Below are 13,953 nucleotides of genomic sequence, written 5' to 3'. Positions count from 1 at the left end.
GCATATCAATGTACATTTATATAATTTACCTTCTATCAATATCTATTATCTCAATCAAATTTAAAAACAAGGTAGTACGTCATCGTTGCATGATATTATTATTGATTCAATTCACAACACACACTTTATGGAAATTTCAAATTGATTTTCACTTTTGTATTGAACTATCGTTATAATTGGTTAAACACTTTATTGAATGATGTCATGCATTTTTGATATTTGCCTTTGAATGACCAGGTGCAGTCTTTACCATTCACAAACAGGACTGCAAGTAGGGTTAATTACAACAGATAAAAAAAACTCCAATAAAGGTGAATCACCTATAGTTACATATATGTTTACTTCACACGTACAAGCAATACACATTTCGCACAAGTATTATTCTGTCTCTGTCTTCCTATCACTGGCTATTGATATTGACTCAAATTTTTTTATTCGACTAAACGGGCAGTAAAACAGGTATATTACAATTATTGAGGGACGATGAAAATTGAATCGTTTACAAGCAGTTTGCAAGACAAGAACAGGTATTGCAACCTTCAGAAATTATTTGAAGCATTAGTATCAAACAACACACACACATATACTGCCCTATCATAGAATTGTTCTTTTCAAGAGTCTCCTTCCTTGTTTTTTGGGTTTTTTTTCTGGGAACGTGACAGTATTTGCTTGGATCAACAGTAAAATGGCAGATGTTGATGGATCAAAGCTGTAGAGCATTTGTTCTTATTTTATTCTATTTGTACTTTCACAGTAGTATCAGTTTAAACCCTTCTTTTGTTATTCTTTTCCTTAGTTTGTGTGCATTTATGCTTTAATTCATACTTAGTACATATGTCGATACTCTCGTTGGTGTTTTGTTTTTTCAAAACGCATTTAATATGCAATCCATACACCATGCAAACAGGCTTAAACAATGGTCCGATATGTAGTTTCATTTTCGCATGTCAAATTGTAGTTTTTGCCAATCTGAAAACAATCTGAAAGAGTGAGAAATAGAATGATATCATGATTAGTATCTGCCAATCACACTTACAAGAAATTTTTCGTGCCGTTTCAGATATTCTCCTTGTAAGTATAATAATTTCCTTATTTTGTATGAAGCTATATATTGACGCGAAAAATTATCTACTACAATTGTATGCTCTCTTACGAAGTTGGTAACATAATGAAAAACATAGTCTTACCAGGAGCAGGTTCACATTTAGATTTGCATTTTCCCCTTGTTCCACAAGCATCATCATCAAATTAATCTGCATGAAGCATAATTAGGCTTTTTTTCAAAGACAACCTCTTTTAATATTATCTTTTTTCAAAATTACGTTTATATTCTGATATTCATAAACATTTACAGAGCGACGTACACGTGGATATAGATATACAATAAAATGACATTTCAAAAAACTAAAATAATTCGAGGTTGTTATCAATCAACTCAGAGGTAAATTATCATCTATCACCAAAAACGTTCTCTATGTCGAAAGAAATTTAATTTATTGCAAAATACTGGTCTGGAATTGCTCTCTGATATGAAAATGATTAATTCAAGTTGAATATTTCATAAAGAGACTTTCACAAAAGCGATATTCAACCTTATTATTGTCTTTTGTCAGTTGAAAGCATATTAGGTGCCAAGTCCAATATCTTTAACCTATCTAACAAGTGTTGATATCAATTTTGATAATCATATGTTAGTTTTATGATATGGGATTTGGAAAGATACAGGTATACTGTAGTTATGTGTCTAACTTGTCCACATTAATGCAATTTTGATTGCATTGACCCTGTGAGAGATGTGTGGGTTATTAATGAGTTGACAGGACAGTTGCATGAATATTCTATCATATTTTATAAGTCGTATCTGAATGAAATAGGTCAAAATAGTGCAAGTACAACCATTTTATTCTTTACTGAAAAAGATACATATTATTAAACATATACAGAAAACCAAAACTCTTGGCATACTGCGTTGTGACTAAAATAAGCGTATCAGACCTTCATATACACAGATAAGTACTCACTCTATAATAACCAGAAAACGAAATTATTGTCAATTAGGCTTAAGATATACTTAATTGTGCTTTTACACATCAATCTAATCAAAGAAAAGTGTATAAAGTCATTTATAACTGTCTGAGTGTTTGAATAGTGCAAATTGAAATTAATATATAGGAATCATGTGATATACTTCACTTTAATTTTTTGAGAACAAGTTATGGTCATGAATTTCTATCTATAGTTTCCTTTAGCTAAACTTACTTACTTCCACATGTCCATTTGCAAGTAGTACCTGTTGTGCAAGTCGGAGTACAAATAGGCGATGTTAAAAGGTTAGAAAAAGATGTATTTGTGAATAAAAAAAGCTTAATGTTAAAAACTTTAAACATGCGATATCCGATGTCAATAAGTTTGATAGTTTCGTTGTGTAATATTATTATCATTACATTCTTAACGGCCCGTCAACACATAAAAGGTTAGTAGGGCCATCAAACGGTAAAACACACAGCGATCCAAAAGTAAATAACATTAAACAAATCAAAAGGTAAAAGACAAATGTTAAAAATTTAAATGGGTATGTTTATATAAAGATTAAAATGCTACGTCACAGTCTATTATATAGACCACCATATTTCAGGTAATGCAGAATTTTACATGGCTCAACAGTTTCAAAAAGGGATTTTAGACATTTAATGTTACGATAAAACCGTTCTCGAGTAGACAGATTGTCAATGCAGTCCACTAAAAATGTTTTACGGTGAATGGCTCATCACATCCTTTTCACCAATGATTATCTTCGTCTTTCAACATATGTATGTATGTATGACCCATCCGAAGACGGGCAAGGACAACTTTGCTTCAGGCAAATGATCTTGACTTGATGCCTTGGTCATTGAGAGGTTGTTGAAAGGTGCACACATCGATTAATAGTACTTATTTTAAAGATAACTTGTGTATTATCTCGATATTGTTTGATATATTGGTTCTAATAGATTAGTTCGCTTTTTAAGTAAATACATTTCATGAGTGTAGCTTTGTATTCCTATAATTACCATAGTAACGGACTACTGAATTTTATGCTTATTTAATTAAAAACAACTAATGATAACTGGAAATTACAATTACAATCACAGTAATGGGTTAAGCTCAATGGAATTTGACGCTTTAACAATGTTAAAGCACATATTGCTATATAATATCAATGCAAACAAATGGGTACCCGCTGCAGTATGTATTCTTTTGTTCATAATGTCATTGATCATCACAGTTACCATTATAAATGTCAATGATTTCATGTCTTGTTACAATAAAAGCATCATATACCTCATTAACTTTATGGTTACCTATTATGACAACCTACACCAGAAAAGGATTAATATCTGAACTGTATTTTAAAAAAAAGTAAAAACTGGTTTTTATGTAATCAATTACAATTAATAGTGATATTGACGGTTCATGTTTCAAAAATATCTTGATATCATTTGCAAAATATATCCCATATCATTATATATACTCAACAAAAAAAGAAAGGTTAACATGTTTCCCTGGCGAATACCTGTAAATGAGTGAAAACAAAATGACGTCTGTGCAATATTAGAAAATGGTTGTTTTACATTACAAAATCCAAGGAGGTTACCAAAATCTTTCAAGCGTGAAAGTCTGTATTAGCGAAAGAGCTGCACGAGGTTTTCTGCGACTAAGTTGTATCTTCGCTTGAATTTCATAAACATTCAAACTGACAACTGTTCCTTAGATCCTTAGGACTTAGCAATCACCGAATCTTGCTATCTATCAACTTTATCAATATGCCCCGGCTGTCACAAGTACAGAGAGAAAGGGCTGTAGGCATGATCCAGGCTGGGAAGTCTCGCCGTCGAGTTGCACGGCATTTTGGTTGCAGTGTTAAGACAATTTGCCAGTTGGTAAGTCGTTTAAACCAAACTGGGTCAACATCCGATCTGACCCCGTAAAACGACCGCCAGGGATGACCGTCGTATACGATTGATACACTTGCGCAATCGATTCGTAACTGCAGTAGACTACAAGGACATTGTTTGGGCGTCGTGTGTCTTCCAAAACAGTCCACAACAGGTTGAGGGCCTACCAATTGAAAGCGCGGCGTCCCTACACTGGACTTAATTTGTTGCGACGTTACCGTAATAATCGGCGTAACTGGACCCGTGTTCACCGTCGTTGGGCCTTACGACAATGGAACAATGTTCTGTTTTCAGATGAGTCCAGGTTTTGTCTGCAACACGGTGACGGAAGGCGCAGAGTGTGGAGGCGACGAGCGGAGCATTTTGCGAACTGCTGCGTGGAAGAACGGGACTGCTTTGGCGGCGGGTGGTATTTGTGGGGGGACTCGTACCAGGCTTGTTGTGTTAAATGGCAATTGAACCGGCATTCGATATCGGGACGAAATTTTAAGACCAGTGGTTCTGCCATTCTTAAGACGCCATGGCGTTGGTGCCATTTTCAGCAGGATAACGCACCAGCGCACACCAGTCGTGTCAGCAGAACTTTCTTGCGGCAGAATAACGTACAGGTGTTATATTGGCCAACTAAATCACCTGATTTGTCACCGATTGAACATGTTTGGGACGTTCTTGGGCGACGCCCAAGCCTTGATCGCTGAATGGAACAACATCTCTCCTCGAATTATCCGCCGGTTTATGAGTTTCATGCGACGACGCTGCAATGCTGTTTACTTCGCAAACGGTGGCCATACCCATTGATAATGGTGTTACCTTTGAAATTGACCCCAACGTCCTTTACAGTCGAATAAAATCAACTGAACGCAAAGTTTTATAATGAACCATGACTGCAGTTTTATCAGAATTGATCAATTACTTTATTCGTACATTATTGGTAAGGATTTATGAAGGGGTTAATTAATTAATCACAGAATAAAGTAGTGTTACCTTTCTTTTTTTTTAGTATATGTAACTTCGTCGAATGATAGAAAACTGCTACAAAAATGCATAACTTTACATCTGTTTTTCGTTTCCCTGAATCTCACAAACGTTCGATTTGAAATAACATCCTGTCTTCCAAAAGGTATAAACAAAATTTGTGTAACGATATACTGATAGAATATACATTATATTCCAACACATTATTTTTGTTTGATTTTCCTTTTTTGATAATTCAAAACTGGCATTGAGACATTTGCATAATTTCCTTAAATGACACATGTTTGAAAATCGAATATGTAATCTATTTGGCGTAGCTGTTAATAGAGACAACAATGGAATGTTTCCAAAATCATTACCTAATGTGCGAGTTGGTATATCAAACATGCAATGTACATGCATTTTCATTATCATGGAATGTAAATACTGTTAAATACCAGTTATATATGTGTTTATATGTGTTATGTAAGGTTGAAGTTGATTTGCCACCAATATTTGTTGCTGATCATGTGACGGTTCAACTTGGATGTGTGAACTTGTCTTAATTCTGGCCTTAAAAATTATATTATCAATTATACTTTGTATTTTAATAGCAAACATGCTCCACAAAGACACACAAAAGAAAAATTACAAACAAATCTGCACAAAAATAGCAAAACAATATAATTACCACTTGAATACCCTCAAATCGTCATGTCTGAAATGATTTTGAGATAACTTTCGTTTCATCATATAAATTTAGTGTTTGTGAGTTACTGAGATACATGGTCAAATCATACATAAAAACAACTTCTCAAGTGCAGGATTAATCGCTCTTCAGTTTTGACGTAGTTTTATGCATTGGACCTAGAAGTGCATGTTCCATTTTGTGACCAATCAAACAACAAAATAGCCGATAGGTAACCATCTTTAATATTGACAATTAAAGTTTCCTATTTCCATATGATTTTTGGATAGATCTTTCTCAAAGAAAGTGTTGCATTTGAAATGGTGCTTTAATGATATTAACTAAGCAGCCCTACACTAAATGACACAAATTCCCAAGCACTATTACCTCGTCATTTAACAACACATTGACTATATTCAGCAGCATTCATAGTTACCTTTTAAAATTTTCTACATAATAATGGGCTTTCTATATAGACATTACATGTTCTTCTTCTTATTATTATTCCATTCTTAATGTCCCGTCAACACATAAAAAAGTCATTAGGGCCATCCACTGGTAAAACACAGTGATCAAAAAAAGAATAACATCAAACAAACTAAAATGTAAAAGACAAACGCTAAAAATCATAAATGGTTATAGTATCACAAAAGATTACAATATTAAGTCATAGTCTATAAGATAGACCAACATCTTTCAAAATTATATAACAGTTTCAAAAAGGGTCTTTAGACTTGTAACGTTAAAATAAAAAAAATTCTCGAGCAGACAGAAGGTCAATGCAGTCAAATTATAAACTCTAACGGTGAATGGATCACCACATTCTATATAACGAGGATTATCGTCGCATTTCAATATATACTTCGTCTCGGTGGTTGTCTCTATAGCATGGAGACCATTCACCGAAAATAGGTTTTACGGAGTGCAATTTGTTATTGATATATGTATTTCATTCCTCCTGCCACTGGCCTTTTAAAATTTGTTTAATAAATGGTTGAAAATCGGTAAAATGAAGTTTAATATCAACAGGTGGTAGCGATAACGCTTCCTTTGCGGCACGATCTGCTTTTTCATTGCCTGGTATTCCTATGTACCTAGGAACCCAGCAAAAAGCAATACGAAAGTTAAAGACAAGTTCATGATATAGTATTACGAATGAGAATATTTTCGATATTTCTATTGCTAAGACTTAGTAGAATAGAAAGAGAGTCTTAATGGATAACAGCTCTCATTTTTTCACTTCAAAACCTTCTTACATATTTAAGCATTATAACGTTACTGTGCAAATATGAAAATAGTGAATTTATCTATGACGTTTCAATAGTGTTGTTACTCATTTATCTTACGAATGTAATGTTGTAAAGTATTACATGACCTAACAAGCAAGTTACGAGATAAACATACACTAAAAACAATAATTCTAAATTTGTATTGAAAGCTCATATTAACTTGTGTGTCTGTTGTACAATGTCCATTTAACAAGAAAAACAACGAAAACAAAAATAATTCATAGAAATATATATATTTCGTAAGGTATAAAAAGAAACAATTCAGCAAAAGATAATGACATCCTAATTACTAGTTTAACAATCAATATCTAAATCAATACAAATAAAAGCAAAACCAACTTTTAACTAACAAAACATCGAAACAATGAAGGACGCTCGTCCGTGTTGTTACCGCCATGTGCAATGTACGCACATTTACATAGGTAACACTTCATGTATTGATATTAAGTTGAAGAGTAAGTCGAAATTCTACACAATGGTTCAAACGCTAAAAAATTTTTAGATGTTGTAGCTCATCTTTTTAAGAGTCATCGCTTAAATAGTTTTACCATGTGAATGTTATTCGTCATATTCACAATTAAGCGTTTAAATCAGAATAACAAAAGTTTCTCTAGTACTCCCTATTCTCAGTTGATAAGGACTTTGACAAGAAATCCAGTTACCAAGGCTAGACAGGACAGCCCATGCTTTACAGACCCGCTTTGCTCTGTGTGAAAAAAAGAGAAATTTCGTTTCAATATCGTTTTTAGCCGATTTTATCTACAAAAAGCATTAGTCAAAAGGTTTGTCCTATTGAAGTCGTATCAAAAAGCGGTAGTTGTACTTTAACTTACATATTCAAAGGAAAATATGGCATACTGGTTAAAAAGGCGCAATGAAAAAAAAGATTCTTTCGATTATTTTCGCCTTGAAAAAATACAAAGTAAACATTAATTATCATTGAACAAAAGTCATATGCAATTGAATATAAAATATCTAATAACTTTTTTCATTAAATATAATTGTTTTCCATATGTGTATGATTTCATATATTTCAAATTCATGTCTTAGTGAACAAGAATTGTTGGTTACACAACTGAAATACCTGTGCATTGGTATAGGCAAACCTGGGGCGATTTACATGTAGTCGTACAATTGGCTCCTGAAGATGAAAACAAAATTTGTATGAAGCAGTCATTTGTTTGCTTTTTCACACGCAAATATTCATTTTATTTCTCGGTTTACAGGTTCCAGAAATTGAAATAAATCAATGCTTGACAAATCAAAACGACTGCGAATGCTTACAAATGTACGTTTAACACTCATATTTATACCGTCTTAGATAGTAATCTTAATGATTTCATAATCGGACGTGCCAAGCGATTTGATTTACAATTCCATTTGCAGATTTGTAGATATTAACATTTGAAAATTTGATAAGATTAGGTCGTCTAGACTTGTGATCTGTGAACGTTACATGTATCAAGTTTTTATCGTACGCATTGCATATTAAATCCAATAAATGACTTCTTACCATTTCCACTAGCTCTTCGTTTCCGACCAGTAGCTACAGTGCATATAATAAAAATAAGAATTTTGCTACAATAAGTGACCATGTTCCATTTTTGAAATAACATATACTTACAGTACAGACATACTGGTAAAATTTCTTATAAAATACATTGTATTGCGGTTGAAGAATGTAAAAATGTTCTTATTCTACTCTTACATGAAACAAAAGTATTAAAAACCTACATGCACAAGAAAATACCAAAATGTCAACATAATTATAATCCAAAATCAACTTCAATAGGGCAAATGAGAACAAAAAGAAATATGATTTACATTAAGACTTCTGAGAAAGTAAAAAGAGAATAAGACCAGGTGTTCTAGAAGAATGATATGCTTCACCGAAGACACCCGTAAACATTTGGTCAATGCAAGCACGTAATGTCACGTTCACAAAATGACAACAAGGTATACGACAATGGAACCAATAGACAAGTTAATGCGCACCGCAACAACAAATATGATATTTTTAATGAGATCACTGTCACGATCGTAAAACTTCCCAATAATTTTCATCGACTTGCATTTTTTGAAACACCGTGTTTGAAGTTTGTCCGTAAGTTAATGAGTTGTTACACGGAAATTGTGATAATGGGAACATGTCTTTGAATATCGAATCAACTGCGACGTGTAACACTGGGTTCGGAAAGCATGGTTGGTGTTATCTGGAACTGTAAAACTCATTATAGAGAAATTTAAAACATCACGCTATAAAAAGTGATTATCTAGAGTGTATCATTCTCAATGAGCAAGTATACCTTTATACAAATTATTTCTACCATCATAATATCTTCATGAACGGCATCAACACAAGATGGCAATCAGATGTAAACGACATATTATACTATTTGACCAAAGAGTAGGTGTCCAGTTCTAGTCCTTTGCAGTTTTATGGAATGTTGGTGTCTAGCAATGGAAATTCACACTAGATAATCATAACGTATTTTTTCCAGTTTTCCATTTATGAATGGGGTATGGTGGTGTAAAGAGAAAAAAATCAAATGTCCTTTTTAGAAGAAATTATTTTAGAAGAGGGTTTTGAAAATTGTTCAAAGGCTCTTCGGAGGTCTTTAAAATCCCCATAGATATTTGTATTTAAAAGTTTGCAGTGTTTTATTCCGCATTTCGAAATGTCTTATGTCTGATTGTTTAAATAATTATGTAAGATTAAATTTACTTTGTTGCGAAAGTGCTACATATGTAAATATCACATCACGTAACCAACAAAACCCTAACTACTGCATTTTTGGTAAGAATGTGATCGACTTGAAAGTTCTCTTTCCTAACAAAAAGACAATTTAATATCGGTTGCCTGTCTACTGAAACAAACGTGTTACTAAAATGACCATTTATATTAATCAGTAACTGCAAATAAATCTGTTTTGAATGTAGAGTATGGTTTTGTTTGTTTTTAACTAGCACACCCAAACCATAAATGAAACCCTAGTAGTCTGACTGTTCACCTAAAACTCGTTTTTAAGATAATTCACATTGAATGAGAATGGATTAATGGTGAGATTTAAATGTCCATACGAGTACATGAATATCAAAATTAACCACCAGCATTACTTTGTTATTATTAGGATTAAAACAAATCGCATTTGCTTTTTAGAAACGTATAATATTAACACACAGTATTGCACGTTGGTTTCTAGAACAAACCAGTGCTCAAACATCACAGACGATTATTTTAGTTTCCAAATAAGCCTCCAATAACGTTAAAGCAAAGGGTACGATTCATTTGTGTGTCATTTGTACAATCTTCCAGTTTCATTTTTACTTCTTATTCCTAGGTCACAAAATAGCTTTCTTAAGCATGGGAAATATCCAATACCACACTTACATGTGTTAACAGAAACAACAAATGAATATCAGTATTATCAAAATTCAGATCCGAAAAACTAGGGTATAGTGTGATTATTATTATTATTACATTCTTAACGCCCCGTCAACACACATAAAAGGTCATTAGAGAATATAAGGAATATAACACTATATAAACAGAATCTGCACTCAAACCTAAATTTGGTGAAACAAGGGCAAAATATGGGGAAAAAAGAAACATTCATCTGTAGAGCTCTGAAAAAGTCAAAGTAGAATAAGACCATATGTCCATAAAGGGGACACATTTTCTTTTTCATCAATAACACCCAGCATGGCGTGCTCCCCAATGAAAACAGAGACAACAATGGAACATTAAAACATGTAATGCAAACAGTTATCAAACAACTCCATATCGCCCACTGAATAAAAAAGAATAAAAAAAAAATGATCTTCCTCTCAGTCGCCTTCTAGGTCTTAACATTTGCGGACCTTAGCAACATTGACATGTCTTAGAAGATCGAAAGAGATGAATGATGCAGTTCCATTCATTATACATAGTAACATGATAGATTTCTGTTCATCAGATAATGTTACCTGGTGTTGTTGGTGTTGGTGTTGTTGCTGTAGCTGCCTTTGTGGTTCCTGCTGCGGGAGTTGTTATTTGTGTTGGGTCGCCGCATTTTGGATTTGTACATTTGCTATTACCTCCACAAGAATCATTTTCTTTTTGTGTTTGTTTACAAAAACTTCCATCTGAAGTAAATATCACATACAAACCACATGTTAGTATTCAAGAAAATGTTATCAATTATCGTTGAATATCAGTAAATTCTATCTACATTACATGAGTGATTAAAAACCGACGAGTGCTTCTTAATTAGAACCTTCTCTGAATCGATAATCAGGTAGGACGTGCGGATTGTACATGATATCGCCAATGAGTGAATCGTACGGGGCAGCTCAAATATGGATCGAATTCATTCTTTTCTTTATAAACTAGTAATGTATCCATCGGGTTTTATCCCTTGGCCGCGACATATCCAGTAGGCAAATTTATCGGTTTATGCTCGGTATTGTGGAAGTACATGGACTAATTTGCCATTGTCAGTATATCGTGACTGAGTAGGCTCCTGTTATGGGCCTTTCGCAATGTAGTAGCAATAGAAATTCCGCTTCAGTTCCGCACCGCGACAAGGAGGCTTACACGAACATGTCGCAGCCTCCTAGAAACAAACACACCTCATATCTTTGTGGAAATCGTCGTCATATGACCGTAGCTATTGAAATGACGTTAAGGAAGTCCATCCTTTCAGATTCCATGGGATAAAGCTCGATTAAATTACTCTTATTTAAATAGATGATTTTTAAACCACTGGAAATACATTTCACCACATTAAGTTTACCACCAGGGTCACAAATGTATCATTCGCAGGAATTGCTGATCCAGAATTTGACAATTTTTAAGGAAATAATCATTTTGGTATTCAATTAATTCCTTTATAAAACCTAATACATATATATTGTATATTTGAAATATTTGATACTTTTCAATATTGAATCGATTTTATTTTTAAAAATCTGTATCATTTTTACAAAATTGTCTCCCAAAACAAAAATCCCTTATCTACGTCAAATCTATACCAATCGAACCATCTCTCTAATTATAGGTTTCGAACAATAATAGGTGTGAGAACTGGTTTAACGTACCTGAGTGTGTAATTTCATTTTCGCCATTAGAAGTGATCATATCAATTGATTTATATTTTTTCCTTATTACGGGTATTACATTTCATTCGCCTTAATGGTTATCAATTGCAATATAATTGACCTTACATCTCCTGGGCGTAGATACTTTTAAGTTAAAACCATATCCGCAATCATATCATTTTTGTTACATTTCAGTATTAGAAATACGATTTTCTAAATATATGCACATTCGATCTTTCTTAAAAAAAAACAATATATTTTTGTCTGCTTTTGTTTATTTATTTCCATTGTAAACATATTCGATCATTTCCGTCTTGTACGCGATATATATGAAGATTTCAAGCTGTCCGAGACGAAATAATTATGTACCGTCTACTTAACAAATTATCGACCTTACATAAGCTGCGAATTATTAAGTTTATTGGCTTTTAAACTCTAACATCATCAGTTCAAAACAGACAAATACAAGCATTCAAAGATTCAAAATATCTGAAAAAAACGATACCTTGCAGGTGCATTTTACATTTAAATGATCATGTCAAGTTTTAATTCGTATGAATAGTGTCACATGTCAAGACTTACACAGTTAACGGATTGTTTGGGTTAAATATTCAAAATTTACGAATTTATTTAATCAAAGAGGTCAACACTTCATATTATAACGTTTATTGCGACCAAAATTGAAGGACGATTTGTTTGTTTGTTTATGTCTATAATATTCTGAAAGAATCAACTGAAGTGCCATATTTATCATCTAACTAAAACTCGATGGAAATCGTAATGTTATTTATAAAAACGGCTTTGGCTTTTTTATTCTAATTTTAACAATTTCACATAGCTCATAAGTGGCCAATTAATAAACTTACGTCACCGTACCAACCATTCATGTCAACAAAAATCTACACTTCAAGCTCTGTAGTTAAATCTTATTTACAATGTGATCTAATTTAGACCTTTTACGAGCTTAGTATCAAGACGTCTAAATTCGATTGCAAGTATAACCACGTATACACAAAAATAAATGCATGCAACAACAATATACAGTGTTAAACGTAATTTAGCTTTGATACACCGTGATACATCGAAAGATAACGTAAATATCTTTTTTTTTACAAAGTTTATGCTCGTTGTATTTATTTCCTAAAATAAACGCATCGATATCACTTCAATGATGTATTACTATAATCTACTAAAATATAACATTTCTTTATCAAAGAAAATAATGTAGCATTGATGACATTTTATACATGTCTTACAGGATTCATGTATATTGGCATGTTAGTAAAATAACATCAAATAAACTTATAAATTATTGAAATATATACTCACATGACACAGATATGAGTGTAACGAAAACAAGGACGGTAATTCCCTTCATCTTTGCCTGAAACACAGGAAGGTAACATGTGTTTATATTTTTCAAATCATTTTCTTGAATAGTATCTTTCTTCATGAAAATATTTCTCTTTAACCAACAAAAATGTGATAATCGAAAGCATTGTCATACAATGTATCCTATTCAAAATGTTTGAAAACATTGCTTTTCAATAAAATGATACATCAACTATATGTTACTGTTAAACAAAAAGTTTTACATACCGCATTTATGGACCCGTATCCACTACTACTGCACAGGTTTGCAATCCGACCCGTTTTTATACCGGGCTTGCTTATCTGTTACCATAGCAACTCTATCAACAACACGTGAGTCAACTAATTGTACATTCCTTTTGTCCTTGGCTATCACGTGTTTATTCTACAAATATACGACTTATCATAAATCTATTGGTAAAGTGGATATGATTTTACATTTGAATTTGTTGTAGAAAGGGATCACGGTAGGCGGCCGGTGACAAGACATCACCGATATAACGGAAGTTGACATCGAACGACCTCTAAAGATATTTTGGAGCACTTTTGATAATTCAGCCTTGTATGAAAGCAAAAACAAATCAACCAATAGAGAGACATAGTTGGTTCTCATGGATATGCCAATAGTCTTTTGGAG

The 13,953-nt window shown here is 33.0% G+C and overlaps 1 protein-coding gene across 1 annotated transcript; it reads right to left on the bottom strand.

The window, feature by feature from the left end:
• Positions 1–7,083: 7,083 nt before the first annotated feature.
• On the bottom strand, positions 7,084–13,560 carry LOC132563116 (uncharacterized). The gene is made up of 6 exons (XM_060227874.1): positions 13,545–13,560; positions 13,275–13,329; positions 10,833–10,991; positions 8,380–8,412; positions 7,951–8,007; positions 7,084–7,572 (listed from the first exon to the last, which is right to left on the bottom strand). Exons 2-6 carry the CDS (start codon positions 13,321–13,323, stop codon positions 7,493–7,495), a joined length of 378 nt encoding a protein of 125 aa, XP_060083857.1. The 5' UTR covers positions 13,324–13,329; positions 13,545–13,560; the 3' UTR covers positions 7,084–7,492.
• Between the last annotated feature and the right edge of the window lie 393 nt (positions 13,561–13,953).

Source organism: Ylistrum balloti, unplaced genomic scaffold, assembly GCF_031769215.1.
Source record: "Ylistrum balloti isolate Yb309-2 unplaced genomic scaffold, AGI_CSIRO_Ybal_v1 Utg371590, whole genome shotgun sequence".
Lineage (NCBI taxonomy): Eukaryota > Metazoa > Mollusca > Bivalvia > Pectinida > Pectinidae > Ylistrum > Ylistrum balloti.
Note: the sequence above shows the minus strand (reverse complement) of the source record. Positions and strands in the feature narration are given on the sequence as shown.